The sequence below is a fragment of the Ambystoma mexicanum genome, chromosome 11 (genome assembly GCF_040938575.1).
Source record: "Ambystoma mexicanum isolate Mex_15411 chromosome 11, UKY_AmexF1_1, whole genome shotgun sequence".
Lineage (NCBI taxonomy): Eukaryota > Metazoa > Chordata > Amphibia > Caudata > Ambystomatidae > Ambystoma > Ambystoma mexicanum.
Genome location: NC_090934.1, coordinates 391,670,327 through 391,686,003, shown reverse-complemented (window position 1 = coordinate 391,686,003; position 15,677 = coordinate 391,670,327). Strand labels below are relative to the sequence as shown.

Below are 15,677 nucleotides of genomic sequence, written 5' to 3'. Positions count from 1 at the left end.
AGCCGAGCCAGAGGCGGCGACCAAGTGAAGGTGAGGAGACCGCGGGGGGGGACCAGGACAGGGAGGATATAGTGGTAAGGATCTGCCCCTCTCCCCGCCTCACCTCAGCCTGACTTCATCTGGGCCTACTCACAGTGAACCACATACCTGAGGATAGGGACGACGTGGCCTCTCTCTCCTCCCGGACCGAATAGAGGCTACCCATCGGGAAAGGAAGGGCCCAGAGGCTAGTGCTCGAGCCCCCACAAATTGCTGAGCTAGCACAAAGGCCTACAACCAGGAAGGTGGCTGCCGTCGAATGAAGAGGGGCTGAGACCGCAGAGGGGAACACTGGAATCCGCTTAAGCGAACTCTGCACTGAGGTGCACCCAGATAGCAAGAACCTGGAGCAGACTACATCCACCAGGGCAATCCTCTCGCTCCAACGTTTCCGTAGGTCGCACATAGCCCCGAGTGCGGCCCACGGAGTCATCATCATGCCCACAGGTGGTGACCCCCTCCCCCCTGTGGCAGCGCTCACAAAAGAAGATCTCAAGGACATTCTCCAGGAGATCAAAGCAATCCGGACGGATATACAGGCCTCAATAGTTGACCTCAGAGGGAGAGTGGATACCCTCGAAGAAAAAATGGAGGGAATGGAAAACAACCACCTCCAGACAGACCTGCTGGACACGAAATACGAGGCTAACAGACCTAGAAATGAGGGAAGAGGATATAATCCTGAAGATGGATGAGCTCGAAATACGGAACGCATTATGGGCGTGACACAACAAAGAGGCGAGACACCGACTAACGTGGGGAGGAAAGTCCAAGGTCTAACAAACCAACTCTTCACGATAGAAGGGGACAAGGAAGTCCAGCTAGAAAGAGCACGTGAGGGGGAGGCCCCAGGACAATCGTGGTGCGGTTCCTCCGCTATAGAGAGAAAATGGAGGTTCTGGAAAAGGCAAAAAGGCTGGGGAGCTATATCTTCGAAGGGGATACAATCAGGACCTTCCAGGAGCTTTCCACCCTCACGCTCACTCGCAGAAGAGTGCCACCCGCTTACCCAGTGGCTCACCAGTCAGGACATTAGATACAGATGGTCCTTCCCATTCGCCCTCTCCTTTGAACGGGCCGGTGTGGATTACAGAGTGACTAGCGGCAAGGAGGCCTCACAAGTGCTGCATGTGCTCAAGGAGGATGCTCTGGTTGAAGGAAATGAGGAGGGTATACAAGCATTGCCAGGAACCAGGAGGGAACCGGAGGACCCCTGGTCCACAAAGAAGACGACAAAGGGCAGAAGAAGATTTAAGAAACCAAATACCCCGACGATGAACGAAGGAGAGGACTAGGTGCGTTAGTCATCTTGTCAGGGTGTGTAAAACCAATAGCCAAGCATCCCCGGCCGGGAACACAAAGTTAACTAGGGGAGCGCCGGCGGACGGACATTCTCTCACCCGGTTGGCTTGGCTGTTGGCAAGCACCATGAACAAGGGGGTGCGGGGGGAGGGGGAGGGGGAGAGGGAGTTGGGGGCAGGGGGATCTCGGGTTCAGCAGGGATCCAGATCCGAAAAGGGACGGAGTAGTTCCAGCAGTACCGGGTGGAAGAAGAGTACAAGGCAAAGATCTAATGGCAAACAATGAGAAGAGGGGCTGGGTCGAGACATTTAGGATGGGCTCCCTCAACGTGAAGGGACTTAACTCCCCAGAAAAGCGCTCCCTTCTGGGGAGGGAAATGAAGAATGCGGTGGTAGACGTCCTCTTTGTGCAAGAAACCAGAACAATGAGGGGGGAGGAGAGGGCCGTCCCAGGAACACATGTGGGTCAGACCTTCTGGGCATCCGGCCAAATAAAGAAAGGGGGAGTAGGTATTGTTCTTCACAGGAATCATAAACTTACGGAGGTAGTGAGCTGGGGAAGGGAGGTCGGAAGAGCCATGGTGGTATCAGGCAATTTGCATAACTCCAGAGTCACCCTAGCAGCTATATATTGCCCTAATGTGGGCCAGATGGAATTCACTCAAGAAGCCCTGGGAGAAGTGATGGCCAAAACGGAGGGGCTCCTGCTCCTGGGCGGGTACTTCAACATGTGGGCAGACCGGGAGTTGGACCATAGCGGGATGACCATCCCATCGGGTAGTAGAGGGGGCAGACCCAATGGGGTTTCGTGATCTAATGTGGGAGCATGGGTTGGTGGACATATGGAGGGAACTACACCCAATTAGGATAGGATATACCTTCTATTCCGCAGTCCATGGCACTAGGACGAGAATAGATTACTTACTCACGGGACACAAGCACATGAGCAGAGTAGACGCTTGTGAGGTCCGCCCGGTTAGCTGGTCCGACCATGGCTTGGTCTGGTCGGACATTTGCTTATCAGGCCTCAAACCCAGGGAATCCCTATGGAAATGTAATGACTTTTTACTCAGAGACGCAGTCCTTAAGGAGGAGATGATAACGGCAATCAGAGAATACTTTGAGCTGAATGATACAGGAGAAGTCAATCGGGAGACAGTGTGGGAGGCGGCGAAGGCTACCTGGAGGGGTAGGTTGATCAGTGAAGGGGCATCCAAAAAGAGGGTTAGGGCCCTCCTGGCTCACAGAATGAGGTCAGTGATAATTGACCTTCAGAGGAGGAGAGGGAGAGAAACCTGGGTTCCATACGAAGGAAGATACAAGAACTGAAGGAATTGGAAATGGGCAAAATAATAGCGGTCCTCCAACATCTGCGCCAAAGATACTACGAAAAAGGCGACAAGGCTGACGCAATGCTGGCAGCTAAACTTCGAAGCCAGTGGGCGGATAGATGGATGGAAACAATTGTAAGCGGGGATGGTAGGGAAAGATCTGACCCGGAAGGCATAGCCGAGAATTTCGCCGGCTTTTATGAGTCACTTTACGGGAAGGAAGGTGAGGCAGAGGGGGACGCACTGGAGGCATACCTCGATGGAGTCACTCTCGCTGTCCTCGGAATCCCAGAGGCATTCGTCCTGGACACCCCGATAACAGAAGAGGTGCTTAGGGCAATATCTGGGTTGAAACTGGTTAGGGCCCCAGGGGAGGATGGGTTCACTGTAGGCTTCTACAAGGCCTTCGCGGGCCGCTTGGCGGGGGCTCCTAGCAGGACTTTTTTCCAACATCATGATGACAGGGAGGGCTCCCTCATCCTTTGGTAAAGCATTAATCACGGTAATCCCGTAGGAAGGCAAAGACCCGGCAGACTGCCGGTCCTATAGACCAATTTCCCTCCTGAATGTGGACGCCAAGTTATTCACCAGGACACCATGATGATTGCTAAGAGGCTGGATGGCCATATGCCGGGGCTTAACCACACAGATCAAGTGGGCTTCATACAGGGGTGGCAGGGGGCAGACACCCTTAGAAAAACCCTACATTTTATGAGAGAGGCAGCACCAAAGGGGGAATAACCTAGTCTTGGTGGCCATCTATGCGGAGAAGGCGTTCGACCGAGTGGACTGGGGGTTCCTTCATGGAGTACTCAAGAAACTGGGCCTTGAAGAAGGGATCCGGCAAGCTATCAAGGCCCTTTACATGACCCCATCAGCTAGAGTTACGGTGATTGGGCGCTTGTCACGTGTCTTTAGTCTTCAAAGAGGGACGAGGCAGGGTTGCCCCTTTTCCACACTCCTGTTCGCCATGACTATGGAGATACTCGCGGAATACCTCAGAGGTTCCCCGAGAGTATGGGGTATTGATGTGGGAGACCGTACTTTTAAGCTTGGCCTTTACGCAGACGACATCCTGCTACACCTGAGGGAGCCCACCAGCTCAGTCCCAGCCGCACTGCAGGTGATTGAACAGTTCGGAAGGTTTTCAGGCTTCAGGGTAAATATATGCAAATCCATGTACTTTTCCTTTGCACCTGACACAGACAGAAATTTGGAGGAACTTATTCCGCTGGGCCTCCAGATCTGCACGGAGGGGATAAAATACCTGGGGATCAACATTGTTAGACCCAGCGAGGACCTGAGTCAGGCAAACTTCCCCCCACTTTTTGATAACTTATTCAAGGACATGGAGGGTTGGGGAAAGGGGCAAATATCCTGGATAGGAAGAATGAACACCATAAAGATGAACCATCTCCCCAGGGTGCTTTATGTGTTTCAGATGCTCCCGCTGGAGGCCCCAGAAAATTACCTCATAGAGGCCAAAAAGCGTATACTGAAATTCGTATGGCAAAGCCAAAGACCCAGAATAGGCTGAGACCCTCACCCTCCCCAAAGAAAGAGGAGGGGTTGCCCTCCCAGATCTGCGGACCTACCACAGAGCGGCCCAAATAAGAGCACTGGCCCCCCACCTCAGGAAGGACCCTAACAAACAATGGGTCTACCTCGATAATTTCCTCTTGCAACCAGTCACAGTAGGGGAATGGTTATGGGTCCCAGTGTTAGAAGAAATCCCAGGCCATGAACATTACCAGTCTTAGTTCCACGCAGGACTCTGTAGGGTCGGCCAACTGGTGAGGGAGGACACCTTCATAAGCATCCAGGAACTCGAAGAGGCGCTGGGAATTGGTGCACTTCCCCCCCCCCCTTATACCTACAACTCAAGGGAGTCTTAATGAAGCCAAAACTAAAGCCATGCAAACAAAGAAAGCTCACCCCCGTTGAGAACATTCTAGATACCCACGTAGAAATGAAGGGGCTCATCTCCCTCCTCTATGGAGCACTCATGACCCCCCGGGAGGGAACAATGACAAGTCTTAAAAGAAAATGGGAGAGGGACCTGGGCTGTGGAATCGGGGATAGTCTCTGGGGCGACTCTGTAGCAGGGCATTCAATAAATCGATCTCATGCCAGTATAAGACGCACGCCATCAAACTCCTCCACAGGTGGCAGTATGACCCAATCCGACTCTCCAGGATGTTCCCTGACGTTGTCCCTGTATGTTGGCACGGCTGTGGGGGAAAAGCCAATTATTGGCACATGTGGTGGTCATGCAATAAAGTTCAAACCTACTGGTCAGAGGTGCTCAGCTGGCTGGAGGAGGTGGGAGAGGGGGTTTATCCACAAGACCCAGTCCTTTTGATATTCGGGCTGCAGCGAAGAGATGAACACTGGGAAAAACTCCCAGACCTGACACACTCCCTACTACTGGCAGGCAGAGCAGCTAGGGCTAGAACATGGAAGAGGGCTGCTCTACCTACAAGGAGAGAATGGGTGGCAATGGCCAAGGACATCTATTTTATGGAAAGACCTACGGCAGCAATAAAGGGCTCTACTGCACAGAAAGACTGATTGGCTACAATTCATGGAAGCGTTTGTTTACACAGAGGAAGCGACCTGAAGTTCACACAGGCTCCACACCCGGCCCAAAACCCCCCTAAATACAGAACATATTGCCCTCGAATTAGGGGAGTCGGTTTATCAACTTTCCTCAGCCTGGTCGGAGCTACCCAAAGAGGCTCACTACGGACAAGCGGAGCCTGCATCCCGAGACAAGGGGGGAGAATACATCAGGGAATTGGGGCTTCCTTGTAGTGCTCATGTTGGCATGTTCACAGAGTTTGATTGTTAGGGAGAATTCTCTGTTTAGGCTGAATTTCCTAACCTAGTGAGTCCCCCAGCAGCTTTGCTGGATTTCAGGAGTTTGTTTTTTTTCTCCTGCCAAGAGTGAGACTCTTTTTCTCCCACTCTTGGACATGATTTATGGTGTTCCTTTGACTGTTAATGTGTTTTATGGGCTATGGGGTCCTTTACTCCATAGGGTCTCATGTGTTTTTACTATGTGTGTTACACAGCACCCTCCGTGCAGTAACACAGGGGTGTCATAGTGACACCCCACCATAGACTCCATACCCTGGGACTGACTACTGTCTCCCAGGGCATGTAAAGTCACCATAGGCTTTACTAGTCCCAAATTATTAACAGAAACCAGTACAAACCATCATATTGTGGACATACTGGTCGGGGCAATTCGATTGCCCCGGGGTCTGTTAGTCGAGGGGGCACGTCTCCGTCCCCCCTGATCGAGTTTTGGCTGGTGGCAGTGGATACTACTTTTTATATTCGACCGCGAATATATCCCTATGGGATTTTCCCATTGTTCGAGGCTACCAACTTTAATTATTTAATTCTCATAGCCTCGAATATACCGCCGGTTTATTTAATTAATATTAATTCGCCGGTTGGTATTTTTTGCCAGGACTCGATTCTAAAATGGCATTTGTTTTCTCTTCTGCGACTCCAACCCAAGTCGAGCCCTTTGTTCCACTTTTTGGCGGGCTTTTCCACAGAAGCCTCCAAAAGTGGTGCCACTCTGTCTGGGTACCACAGGGGGTGTTGGAGGGGGTTTCGGCACCCTGGAATGACGAGGGAGAAGCTGAGCCGACCTACCACGACGACGCCACCGGTGGAGCCCTGCGTTACCGACTCACCACTTCCCGACGACAGAGAAGATCTCCCGGCTGGAGAGGCTTCTTCCCCTGACTGGTGGGCACAACCAGTTTACCTTCTTCTCTTCGCACCCCAGCCCGGCTTGTGGTCGAATTGCCCGTGCCAAGCACCCCGGCAACCGGATAGCCACTTACCACTGGACCGCGAACTAAAGGACTGCTCCTTTTAACTGAGAACTCTGCGGCTGGTTTCTTCCCTGGCAGTGCAACGGACTCCTGTCTTCCTCCCCGACGAGATCCTCTCTTCCCCCGGACAAAGCACCGACTTGCATCCGCTGACAGGAACAACTGCCGCCGCTGGACTATTCTCACCACTTTAAGGTACCATGTCCGCCAGGCCTCCCTTTCTAAAGATTGCTACAAGGTAATAATAACCCCTTAACCTTCTGGACTGGGCTGGCCGCCTTGACCTTCTAACTGGTCCCTTTCTTTTGGTCCAACTCTTTTTGAACCTTTGCAAGACTCTTGTGCACTGCAACCGTGTGACCTTGGACACATTTCGTTTGATCCTCTTAAAGTGGATCCGGCCTACTGAACTAACTTCACGGTTTTACTTTGCCTTCCTCTCTTGTTGTGTTCTTGTAAAAGTGTTGGGATCTGTTTCAGTTTATTCTCTGCTTTTCTCTCCCTTTTAAAAACAAATTATTAGAGTGCCATCTGCGTTAAGCAGATGTTTTCACCGCTGTCTGAAAATAAGTGGGGCTTTACTTAAGACTTGCCTAATATTCTTCTAAGGGAGTGTATATCTTTTAGTGACCGTGTTTTTGAATTGCTTACTATTAGTGCCTGTGTGTTTTTCTAGATGTGGTTTTAAATAAATAATTATATCTCTTTTACACCAAGCCCTGGTCAGTGTTTGCTTGTTCTACTATGTTCTTTTGACCTATTGTGAATACTCTGTATACTGCCTAACTCTTCTTGAGGGAAGTCTGACTGCTCAGCCACAGCTACCAAGTGAATCTGTGTGGTACAGACTGCTACCAAGTGGGTTTACTGCCAAACACCTGCAGTCTTAAATCTTTTGCAGTGGTCCCAGAGGGAACTGCACAGGTTTCTGCCTAACATTGATTATAAAATGCTCCCTGTTTTCTTTGAAAATCAATCAAATTGAATTTAAAAAAAAGAAAGGCGCAGAGTCGACCACTGGAAGAAACATCCGACAAAAGAACTTGGAAGAGAAGCTTGCTGTACCCTCCTGGACCATTGAACTGCCCGGTGAAGCCCTGCTGCAGTGCTGAAGCTCCAACTTCGTATCGACTAGAGAAGCCCGAGAAAGGATGACTTCTACCCTTGGGTTGGTGGGACTAACTGACCCCAAGACGAACTTTGCTGGAATCCCTCTCCCTGCTGGCTGTACTTCTTTGCTGCTGCTGGAACCGAGTGTCAGGGGTCAGGAACACCAGAAACGAGTGCAGTCTTTAAGCCGGAGCCAAGCTCCAGGAAGACCCTGAGGACCCTCTCGAAGCAGGGCGGCCTGAGGCACCTCAGCAAAGTGCTGGACCCCAGAAGCAAGGGGAGCCCATGACGTGTCCAAGAACCATGGTGCTGCTATTTGCCGGTAGCTAAAACCGCAAAGTGCCACTGATTTGGAAAGTGCCCATAGCCGCTGCCGACCTTCGAACTGCAGTGCAGGAGTCCTCCAGACGCCCTCCATCTTGTCCCCACAACTGAGGCACAGGAACTGCAGGACTGCAACCAGAACAGAAGCCAGCTGGATACTCTTCTTCCAACCGAAGGTACTGTCTTGACTGAAGGGGTACTTGCCTCATTTGTCTGTAGATTGCTTGTTCTCACTGGAGACTTACAGTAGCTGCTCTTTGCAGAGTTGCTTGCAGCTTTACCTTTCTCAAGCCTAACAGCTTGTGGCCCAACAGTGATTCCTTTTCTACAAACTCTCTAAATAACATTGTGCAAGACTTCTGTGCTATCTGAAGAAGTGCCTCAACTCCGTAGACATTGTCCCAAATGACTTTGGCTTTCCTGGTTCCCTGCAGACTCTTCTGACCCATTGACTTTGGTTTTAAGTGTCCCTCATAGGTGGTGCATACGTTTAACTTGTATTGCTGGCAAAGGTCTAACCTAGACTTCATTGGAAGATTGTAAAGTATTCACATATTTTGAGAACCTGTTAACCTTTTTCCTTCCCTAACCTTTTCCTTTTCCACAACCTCAGTATTGCATTAAGTGTCAAAAGTGATATATCCATGTCCACAGTGTCCTAGTAATTGAAGTCCCCTCAGGGTGTAGGAAATGTGTGTGTGTGACATCCCAAAGGGGTATCTACTTGCTTAACTTAAATCTGAGGAAGGTTCGTGAAGTGTATTTTTATTGTTGCATATTGCCCTTTCTAAAGAAGGCTTATTTAAAACCAATCATTAAATAAATAATTATTTTACTAGAAAACCTTGAGTATAAGTGTTAATTGGAGACTTGTAATTGTGAATCTCTGTTACTTCTCTACAGCTCACATTTATCCCTCTTGAGATACGTCTGGCTGCTCAGTCACTCTAACAACTTGTGTAGTACAGACCTATACCAATAGGTGGGATACCTATTACCAAGAGGACAAGGCTGGTGTAGTTTCCCACAGGGTTACTACATACAATCTTGCCTAACACGGGAGCATGGACGGGCTTCAGGGCAGAAGCGTGCCAAAGGAAAAACACACAAAGAACTCAAACCCGATTCAGAGTAAAAGCCCAAAAGAAACTAACTGACAAGAAAAGGCGAAAAAAAGATGGGGGCCATTTTGGAAAATGGTCACCCTTGGGTGCTGTACTGAAGCTGAGGATTCAGCCTCACCCTTGGGTGCTGTACTGCAGCTGAGGCTTCAGCCTCACCCTCTGGTGCTGTACTGCAGCTGAGGATTCAGCCAGCAGATAGATTGCACAAGGTAGTAAAAAAGAAACCACTGCCACCAGCCATTCAAGTGAGTGAGTGACAGAATGTTACATGAGAAATGGGTTAAAGGAAGTTACTATGTAACTCCCCAGCACTCCAAATAGGGTGGTGTGTGCTGGACCCACAAAGGAAAGGGTAAGTAAGACAGGGGTCATCTTACTATTCTTGGGAACAATAGTTCACCCAAGAAAATGTAGATCAACATTAAGAGACTTCTAAGGGACTTCTCAGTGGCACTGAAAAAAAGGTGCTGTATCACAATGCAAAAAGCAGATGCCTATGGAGTTTCCCAGACTCTGTAAAACAGTAAGAAACCCATAAAATCCTAATCAGCAAAACACATATTTGAGTGTGAAAAAAAAGAAAAGAAAAAAAGTCCCACTCACTCGGGAGTTAAAATTAAAAAGCCCTGAATCCAGTCCAGCAAAAGACCTGGGGGTCTCCAAGGTTAAAGGGAATTGGCACAGAAATGAAAATTCTCCCTAACAATTGTGCATTGGGGTTAGTAGTTCTCCCTATTGTTGCTTATTCATTGTGACCCAGTGCTGGTGCTTAACCTCATGAGTACATTTATATAATTAGTGTTTGGACCTTTTGCTTCTTCCTTACCTAGTGTTCCATGGATGTGTAGGTAGGAGTTGCAGACGAGTAGATCACCCACCTTTTAACCTCTGCGATCTATTGTTCTCAGGTTGGGGATTTTGCGATCCTGCTCAGAGCTGGGTTTGATCGCTGGAGTGCTGCCAAGATGCAAGTCACAACCGCTTTTGGTGGCATTATGGGAGCCTGTTTTGCTATTTGTTTGCAGTCACCAAAGGGAGCAGGTAAGACAGATGTGTACCTTAACACTGTGTGGCTGTCAATGGGGTGGCAAATGTACTCAGAAATTGCAATATTGCACTTTTAAATGCTTGATTTGCATTGGGAAGCCCATGCAGCTACATTAAAATGTATTAATTGTAATTCCTGCTTAGTTTGGTATTCTGCATTTGACTGTGGGTGACAGTCTTCTCACAAGGGTCACTATTGAAAATGAAACCTACCAATGCAAAACAGGAGGTGATGGCTGGAAGGTATAGACTTAATCTTAAACTCTGACGTTGCTCTGGGCAACCCTCCAGACCATCGTTCTTCACCTGCCAAGCCATTACAAAAGGGGAAAGACCATATGCAATTTGGGTTGGTCCCACCACAAAAGGGACAGTCCAACACAAACTGCTTGGTCACATCCCTTCTGCATGAGACCACAAGCAGACCTGTTTCGGCCTTATTGGCTCTTATCAGTGAGGAGTAGCATGGGTCTCTAGGACCAGCAGGCACGGGGCCCATTTCTTGGCATACCCGTTTCCCTCAGGGTGAATACAGCTAAACAAGAGGTGATGGTTTTGAACATTTAGAATGAATGTTAAGATCTGGCATTGCTTTGGAACTTGTCAATTACATCAGTTGTGCAGCTCGGAGAGAGCACTATGTAAAAAACATTCTACAACTGCTTTGTCAGATCTCTAGAAGGTCTTTATAGTAAAATGACTATTCATTTTTAGGAATCTACAAATAAAGTATGGATACTTTAAGGAGCAAGCCACAATAAGTGCAGAAGGAAGTTTATTTTTTGCGACTCGCCTAGGCAAATTTGTCTGTTACATTTTAATTACCATGCTTTGGGGTCCGAAGTGGTTTGTTTCCCATGACATTCAATCCTTCATTTGTTATGATACTATCCTGTACAAAGCAATATATTAAACACGTTTGCCACCAAACAAAAGAAAATAACTATTTGCAAGAAAATTCTAGAGCCCATGTGGCATTCTTACACATTGCTTCATGGCATCTTTAACATTCATGTTTGCTCTGGAAAGCAATGGGTCACTTGGGTCTCACCTCTTGAGCTCTGGCTACGGTGTAAGTGTCCTAAAGTTTTGGCTTGATAGGTAAGATGCTCATGAATGTGAATAATGTTACATACCTGTGTCCACCCCAGAACCTTTTGCTTGGACTTGGTAATTATGTTTACCTTGTCCTTAGGTGAGTGGGAATCTTTTTCCCCTCTCACCTAGTCTTTTACTCTTTATGTGTGACCTTTTTATGTCTCTCCATAGTGTGTGCTTGGACTTCTAGTTCCCTATAACATTTGGGCTTAGGCTGGGTTGCTCTTTGAGGCTTCCCTGTTAATTTCTCTTAACTCTTGGGTAAACTGTGATTCGAAGGGATTGTCCTCCGATGTATTCCTTATCTTTGATGATATCCATTCCAGCTTGCTGGCCTCGGAAATGTTTTCAGTAGAGCGAGCTGCGCGTCGACGTCCCTCGAGCTGGTGTCCCTCGACAGCCTTCGTATCGGCGCCGACGTCATCGTGCGTATAGACTCCCGCAGCGTCTGTTGCTCAGTTCTGTTTTTCCATGCTTCGTAGGCCTCGGAAACATGTCACTCAGTTCTTTTCTTCAGGAAGATTCTGCTTATTCTTAGAAGATATCATCTAAATTCGATGGCTTCTCATCCGAAACATCAACCCCACGGTCCGGTTTCAAAAAGTGACGCGACTGTGGGAAGAAAATGTCGTTGACGGATCCTCACAGGATCTGTTTATGGTGCCTGGGATCGGAGCATCGCTGTTCGGAATGCGAGGACTGTATGACCATGACGGCGAAAGCCTTGAAGGAACGTAAGGGGAAGCTAGAACGAGGTAAGACTCTTAAAACCTCTACGCCCTCGAAAGTTTCTTCGGCAGAGTCGAGATATTCATCTCGTCGTCGTCACAAGAAACATTTGCCTTCAAGGTCTCGAAGCGGTTCCCATCAGTCTTCGAGATCAAAACACTCTAAGAAGAGGTGTCGTAGATCTCCCTCTTCTTCTTCTTCTTCCTCTACCTCCCCAGAAAGGGTCACCTGCCCCAAGAAACACAGCTCTCCAGCTAAGTGGGAGGAATTCCGTAAGAAAATGCTTGGTGTCTTCTAGAAAGCGGCCTCGACCCCCTCAGAGACGTCTAAAGGTGATACCCTGGGTGAAAAGCCCGAAAAATCAAAACGCTGCGAGTCGAACCCGGCGAGAGAAACTGCCCGAGGGCATCATGAACCCTTGAGTAAAGGCAGTAAGACTGTGTCATCGTCGTCGAAGGTTACTTCGACGCACATATCTGTGTCATCGACGCCTTTGTCGAAGGGCCCTTCGACGCATAAATCGGTTACACCGATGCCGTCTTCAACGCCGTTGTCGACTCCGATAAAAGACAGACCTACAACTGTCACTACATCTCAGACATTAGAGATGTCGAGGACTTCGACCATTACATCGAGGATGCCGTCGACAATTTTGACGACACCGAGTAGGATCCCGATCCTCTCGGGTACATCAAGGTCTTTTCAAACTTTTTCGACGCCCTGGTCGGGATTGTCGAAGCCTTTGACTTCCACGTCAACAACCTCGACGTTTTCTCAGCCAGTGACAAGTTTGGCTCCTTCTGCTCTAGAAATGGGTTTTAAACCATATCCTAGGTCTGACTATTTTAGAGCCTTGTCCTCTATATATGAGGAAGGGGAGGATTCCGACCATGAGAGACCCCTTGGTTTACAAAGGACTACAACACCCATGCCAGAGGAATTCATCTCTGACGAGAACAGGTTAAAAGACCTTCAGGACTCTCTACATGAGGCAAGTGGTTTAGATACTTCTCCAGAAGTAGTCTGCTAAACCAGACCCTGGGGAGCATGCTGAGACCCCTTATAGGGCTCTGATGGCCAGGATAGTTGAATTCATGGGGTCGTCTACACCTACACCTTCTTTTCAACAGGATGACCTTAAGGTCCACAGGAGCATCCTGTAGTTCCTTTCATACTACCCTGCAGAGAAAAATCTCTGCAAATTGGGAATCTCCTGAAGTTATCCCGGCAGTGAACCAGAAACTTTCCGCTAAATACAGGGTATCTGCTTCAGATCCAGAATATTTGAGCAAGCATCCAACTCCAGAGAGTTTAGTTGTACAGGCAGCAACTTCATCAAATAGTAGGTCTGCATACCCTACTATTCCACAGGACAGGGATGATAAAAGATTTGATGCCATGTCAAAGAAGGTCCTTTCGGCATGTAGCATGGCGCTTAAATCTATTAATGCCACTTGCACGCTAGCAAGATTCAGCCATACACTTTGGGAGTGTGCTTCATCTGCGGCTGACTGTCTCCCGGAAGGAGAGGAAATGGAAGCATTCTCAAACATCAGGGATGGAAAGGATGCAATGGGCGAATCCCTTCAAACAGGCATTGATTCTGCTGACAGTATCAGCAGGGCCATGGCAGCAAGTACCACAATCCGCAGATTTGCGTGGTTGCGGAAGTCTGGTTTTGCTCCAGATGTACAAGCCAGATTTTTGAACATGCCCGACTTTTGAACATGCCCTTTGACGGCACTTCTTTATTTGGTAAGAAGGCTGATGACAGCCTGGAGAGATTACAAACATCCAAGGCAGCAGCGAAATCTCTTGGGGCTGCAATCTGGCAGACTCCGAATCGCCCCTCAGGAGCCTCCTGGAGGGGTAGGTCCTTTCGCTTTTACTCCGCATTCGGAAAAGGCAGAGGACAGTCGGCTCAAAGGGGCCAGAAACGATTCACCTGTGGTGGACGGGTCAAAGGTACAAAAGCCGCAGCAGCAGGCGCCACTTTACCCTCGCCATCTGTGTCAGCCGCTTCTAAACCCCTCTGAGGTCTCCCCTCACAAGGCACCTGTAGGGGGCAGGTTAACTCAACATCTGGCAGAATGGCAGGCTATTACGTCAGATGCTTGGGCATTGGAAACAGTTGCCCAAGTTTACTGCCTGCCCTTCCTACACACCCCTCAGAGTCATCCACCGGGGAAAAACTCTTTGAAGTTTCCAGACCCGCTCCTTATGCAGGAGATTGTAGACCTGCCAGAGAAGGGTGCTATAGAGCCGGCACCCGTAGCGGAGAGGAACAAGGGTTGGTATTCCCCCTACTTCCTAGTACCAAAGAAGGATGGAGGACTGAGACCCATCTTGGACTTGCGAGAATTGAACAAATTCCTCAGGAAAGACAAGTTCAAGATGGTAACTTTCTCAGATCCTCCAGGTCCTCCAGCTTCAGGACTGGTTGGTATCTCTAGACCTTCAGGATGCTTATTTCCATGTGCCAATCCATCTCAAACATAGGAAATACCCGAGGTTCGCAATTGCCAACTCTTCACTATCAATTTCGAGTTCATTCATTTGGGCTGACCTCCGCCCCGAGGGTCTTCACCAAGCTAATGTCGGTAGTGGCTGCAAGTCTAAGGAGGGAAGGAATCCACGTCTACCCCTACCTGGATGATTGGTTGATCAGAGCAGTATCTTCGGAACAAGCTCAGATCCAGCTAGATTATGTCTGCCACTTCCTTCACAAGCTGGGCTTCTCCCTCAACTTAAAGAAGTCACAGATGATACCATCACAGAGACTCCAGTTCATTGGAGCGGTCCATGACACTTCCCTGTGGAAAGCCTCGCCACCAGAGGTGAGGGCTCAAGATATTCTGCAGATGGTCACCAAGTTTCAAAATGCCCAACGTCTTCCAGCCTTCGACTTTTTGAGGTTGCTAGGCCTCATGGCATCCTGCATCTTCCTAGTGCCAGAGGCTTGCCTGAGAATGAGATCCCTCTAGTGGGCACTAAGAACCCAATGGTTGCAATTCTCAGGAAGAATGTCAGATCTCCTTCAAGTCCCGGACAGAGTGGCTCGAGACCTTCAGTGGTGGGCCTGTCGGGGGAACATTTTGAAAGGAGAACAGTTTTGGCAACTATGGCCGGAGATAACAGTAGTCACGGATGTCTCACTCATGGGGTGGGGAGCCCATGCCAACGACTTGACCAGCAGCGGTCGTTGATCTCCATTGGAGTCCAGCCTACATATCAACCTGTTGGAGCTGAGGGCAATCAGACTAGCGCTGAAAGCATTTCTGCCATCAGTACAGGGGAAAAATGTCCTGATAATAACGGACAACACAATGGCCATGCACTACCTCAACAAAAAGGCGTAGAGTCACTGCAACTGTGCAGAGAGGCAATGCAGCTCTGGTTTTGGGCAATTCAAGAAGGAATCTCTCTATCGGCAGTTCACCTAGCAGGAGAGAATAACTTGATGGCGGATGCTCTGAGCAGGCAGAGGACAGTCTCCCACGAGTGGGAGCTAGCTCTGGAAGTACTTCAAGAGTTCTTCGCCCTTTGGGGAACCCCTCAAGGGGATCTGTTCGCCACCAGCATCAACAGGAAGTGCGATCAGTTCTGTTCAAGGGAATTTCCCCCGAGAGGAGCTCTGGGGGACGCGTTCGTAGTAGACTGGGAGTTTCCACTTGTACGCATTTCCTCCAGTCCCTGTCATTCCTCAAATGATCAGGAGGT

General features: G+C 49.0%; 1 protein-coding gene across 2 annotated transcripts in view; it reads left to right on the top strand.

Moving 5' to 3' along the window:
- The window catches only part of SLC39A13 (solute carrier family 39 member 13), a 203,246-nt gene that overhangs the window by 135,296 nt on the left and 52,273 nt on the right, over nucleotides 1-15,677 (top strand). For both annotated transcript variants that reach the window (XM_069623110.1, XM_069623111.1), the window contains exon 8: nucleotides 9,992-10,124. In XM_069623110.1, coding sequence (XP_069479211.1) covers nucleotides 9,992-10,124 — 133 coding nt within the window. The remainder of the gene's footprint in view (nucleotides 1-9,991; nucleotides 10,125-15,677) is intronic.